The sequence below is a fragment of the Sinocyclocheilus grahami genome, unplaced genomic scaffold (genome assembly GCF_001515645.1).
Source record: "Sinocyclocheilus grahami isolate Dianchi unplaced genomic scaffold, SAMN03320097.WGS_v1.1 scaffold2824.1, whole genome shotgun sequence".
NCBI lineage: Eukaryota > Metazoa > Chordata > Actinopteri > Cypriniformes > Cyprinidae > Sinocyclocheilus > Sinocyclocheilus grahami.
The window spans coordinates 17574-21784 of NW_015508000.1; the positions used below are offsets into that span (position 1 = coordinate 17574).

The window sequence follows — 4211 nt, forward strand, 5'->3', positions numbered from 1 at the left end:
CTCGAAGTAGATTGGGCCCTCTAAGCGAGATCCCAATTCCGTCGGTTCTCCGACGTGACGTCGAGAGTGACCGACTGAAAAGGAACTGTAGTTATCACTTTCAGAGATCATGTGCTTGTGCAAAATAGACATACATTTTCTATTCAGGTTTAAAGAGACATAAGACAGATTAAAATGCTGTAAAACATACATTTTCTATTTATTTTTAGGTCATGGTCCATTTTCTCATGTATTTGATGGTCTGGTTATTCCTCAAGCCAAAAGAATAAAACAATTAAGAGGTAAGTGCCAGTATGAGATGAAATCTAATAAGAAGGATCTGCGGACATGCATGTTTCCTCTCATATTGTTACATTTTGACACACAGAACTCAAGCTATTGTATATGTATGTCTTGTAAATGTGCCTGAAAAAGTTTGGTAATGTATAAAATATAACTTTCAACCTGAGAGCTGCTTATTTTTCTTAGGCCTGCATGATGAAATCCCTGAAAAGTGGAAGGTGAGCGCAAACACATCGCTCATGCAGCCCGTGCAACTGACTCTGCACTACATGCATTTATGATGTCATCTGTGTTTCTGTCTTTACTGCAGCATGAGCAGATGTCAGTTCTTATGTTCGATGACATTGTGAAGTGTCTGAAGGATGAGAATGAAGACGTGTTGAAAAAACATGGACTGGATGATAAAGATGCCACCTTCATTAAAGAGTTAATCGAAGGAGCAAAAACTTCAGAGGTACAAACTGATACTCCAGCTGTGCTTAATTAAACTGAATTATCTTTAGTAAAAAAGTTGAACTAAAACAGACTTTTCTGTTCAGTGGACCTACAAGGGCAGAGATGAAGACAAATCCTTCTTGTATGAGATTGTGGCAAATAAACAGAACGGTATCGATGTGGACAAATGGGACTATTTCGCACGGTAAATATTAGACATTTTTCACAGATGCAAGAGCTGTTGATGTCATGTGACTAATGTCTCTAGAGCTGCAGGTAAATGGCAATACTGATTGGCTGAATCACTAGTGATTATTCTGAGATGTGATGTCACTGATGCAAGACAAATATAAGACCATTACACACTTTAAAGGGTTAGTTCACCCCAAAATGAAATTTAGGCTGTGTTTTACTCACCCCCGATGCATCCTAGGTGTATATGACTTTCTTCTTTCAGACGAAACCACTCAGAGTTATATTAAAAATGGTCTTTGATCTTTCAAGCTCTATCGTTGCACTCAGCGGGTGTTGTATTGCTTCTGTCCAAAAGACCTGAAATAAAAAGCACCTTTCCATTAAAAAAAGTGTCTCACCTAATAATCACTTGACTCTAGCTTGCGCTCACTGTTGTAAACGGAAGCAGTTCCGGGAGCATGACATATGAGGCATGCACCGCTCAGAAGTGACGCACACGGAGAGGTCGAAACAAAACAACGGTCACTAATTAGAAGCACAAAACGAGGATTTGTAAAGAAGAATGTCGGAGGATTTGGATATAAGCCAAGAGGAGACTAGTTTTCCTTTGCTAAAGTAAGGAAACTTTGCTTCTTTTGCTCCTGTAAACAAACGTTGGTTTTCACGAGACTCACCGGCGCATTTTGGGGTGAACTAACCCTTTAAGAGCCTAAAAAAAAAACCTGAGAAAATATCTGCTATTGTGTAATAATATTAGTAATGTATATATTTACAGCTTTACTTCAACCATATCTTAGTCTCTTGTCACAATAGCATATTTAAAGTTTATATTTAACCTTTTGTTATTTTATAGACACCCATGAAATGACAAAAACAGAACCAAGCTGGAATAAAGATGATCCTATTATTTATAGGATATTTTTCATATTTAATGTTTATTTGACAGAGACTGTCATCACCTGGGCATCCGAAACAGTTTTGACCATCAGCGTCTGCTGAAGTTTGCTCGAGTCTGTGAAGTGAGCGGGAGAAAACACATCTGCTTCAGAGACAAGGTGCCTCATACAGTGATCACACATTATTATTACAAACCAAACACACACACTGCATGTATGGCATATAGCAGAAGCTCAATTAATATATTCAGAATTTGTCTACTCTGTTTTATAGTTTGAACTCAGATATCATGTCAGACATATTACACTAGTTAATGACTTTCAAAGGCAGACTTTAAATTAAAGTATGTTTAAATTATTTACATATTCTCATGCTGTTCTAAACCTGTGATACGTTATTTTAAAGGATGTTTCTATTGTTTCTTTCCATGCAATGAGTCAGTGGGCTCCAGAATAACCCTTGACCCCACTGACTTTCGTTGTACAAAGACAAAAACACTGAGACATTTCTCAAAATACATTATTTTGTGTTCAACTTTAGTGTTTTGTTTCTTGGGAAATATCTAAAAGTGGCATTGCTTTACATGATCTGGATCTCTGACACACTGATGTTTGTGTAACAGGAGGCTGATAATGTTTATGACATGTTTCGCACTCGATACACTCTCCATCGCCAGGCCTATCAGCACAAGATCTGCAACATCATCGAAGACATGTGAGTTTCTCTGTTTAGATTAGTGGTGATACCTGTGCTGCTGATCGTACAGTATTTAAAATCTTGCATCACTAATTCTTCCTTTCCAGGATATTACATAAATTAGGTCACTGACTGCACTCCTTATACATGTTTGAAACACTAACTCACATGTTTTTCTCTGTGTTAGGCTTGCAGAAGCGCTCGTACGAGCTGATCGTGATCTTCATGAAGGAAAACCTGAAGATATGCTGAAGATTTCTGAAGCCATAAAAACAGCAGAGGACTACAGCGAACTCACAGGTTAGCAAAAACACAAAACACAAAACACACAAATATATAAATAAAAGAAGTAAATATGTGCCATATTATTCCAAGATAAACACATTCACTCTATTAAGACTTGTGGTAATGTGTCTCAGGACATATGAAATAACATATGTTTTATTGATGCTAATAATGACACTTCTGTTCTTCTGTCAGATGAGATCTTTGAGCAGATCTTGTCCTCCACTGCTGACAATTTGAAGAAATCCAGAGACATCTTGAACAAGATCGTCAGAAGAAAGCTGCCAAAGTTTGTTGGAGAAGCTCGACTGACTGAGAACAGCATGTCAAAGGTTGGATAGAAGTGAAAAACACACTGGTTTACAGTTTGATTAACCCTCCAAAACTGAGGTTTCCAAAATTTCAGGAAGAGCTGACAGAAACATGGAAGGCAGCATTAGAGAAGTACAAACCTACAGACCCGACTGTTTCTCTGAATGCTGAAGGTTTACCAGTTTATGTAAGTTATATTCCAAACACTTCACATCTGCTTTCATATCTTCACAAACCAGCTATTTCATCTCTTCTTATTCAGGTGGTTGATCTGGATCATGGCATGAAGGACAAAAACCCAATTGAAAAGGTATTTTTCTACAGCAAGAGGAAACCCAACGAAGCCTCTCCCATTAAAGATTATCAGGTACTCGTGACACTTTAACTGTTTTATTTCAGATTGTTTAAAGGTGCAGTAGGAGATCTTGGAAAATGCTAAATTTAGCCTGATAGCACTAAAAGCAAACGTCGCACCCTTCCTGCAATCACCGTCCAAAGCCACGCCCCCTGAACGCATGAACGCACACACAGACCCGATGACCAGAGACAACATTACTACAATACATCACAGTGTTTCCCACAGACTTACACTCTATGTGTGGCGGCACTTTCCCTGGGGGAAATATATATGTATATAATGTAAATATAAAACAGCAGGCTTATTGAAAATGCTAATTAATTCTCTGCCAGCAGGAGGCGCTTTAGGAGCGGCATAAATAGCGGTTTCCCCGATAATGGCTGTAAACAAAGCAGCGCTGCGCTCATGAATGCTACAGGCATTTTAGGAAAGATGAAATGAAAATGACATCGAAACTTTTCTGAAGATAACCGGTTCCTTTCAAAAATGATACATTCATATAAAAACACCCATGCCGTGTTTTGATTTTGAAACATGCAGAGCTCATGTTTATCCAACGAAGTCAAAGCATTTTGGAAAATCTATTTGTGGCGGTTAGTGTTGATATTGTGGCGGGCCGCCACAAATAAGTCAATGTATGGGAAGCCCTGCATCATGTGTTATTCACCGGTGAGAAAACTTTATATTATAGTTAGTAAAAGTAGATCAGGTTGTTGATATTTGACTGCCATTCTCGTTCTCTCTGCACAGC

General features: G+C 38.3%; 1 protein-coding gene across 1 annotated transcript in view; it reads left to right on the forward strand.

The window, feature by feature from the left end:
* LOC107575696 (deoxynucleoside triphosphate triphosphohydrolase SAMHD1-like) overlaps positions 1-3487 on the forward strand; it is a 12968-nt gene extending 9481 nt beyond the window's left edge. Inside the window, exons 5-14 of the mRNA XM_016262046.1 lie at positions 210-281; positions 469-500; positions 593-736; positions 822-922; positions 1859-1967; positions 2432-2523; positions 2693-2805; positions 2986-3122; positions 3197-3289; positions 3365-3487. Coding sequence (XP_016117532.1) covers positions 210-281; positions 469-500; positions 593-736; positions 822-922; positions 1859-1967; positions 2432-2523; positions 2693-2805; positions 2986-3122; positions 3197-3289; positions 3365-3487 — 1016 coding nt within the window. The remainder of the gene's footprint in view (positions 1-209; positions 282-468; positions 501-592; positions 737-821; positions 923-1858; positions 1968-2431; positions 2524-2692; positions 2806-2985; positions 3123-3196; positions 3290-3364) is intronic.
* Positions 3488-4211: the final 724 nt, after the last annotated feature.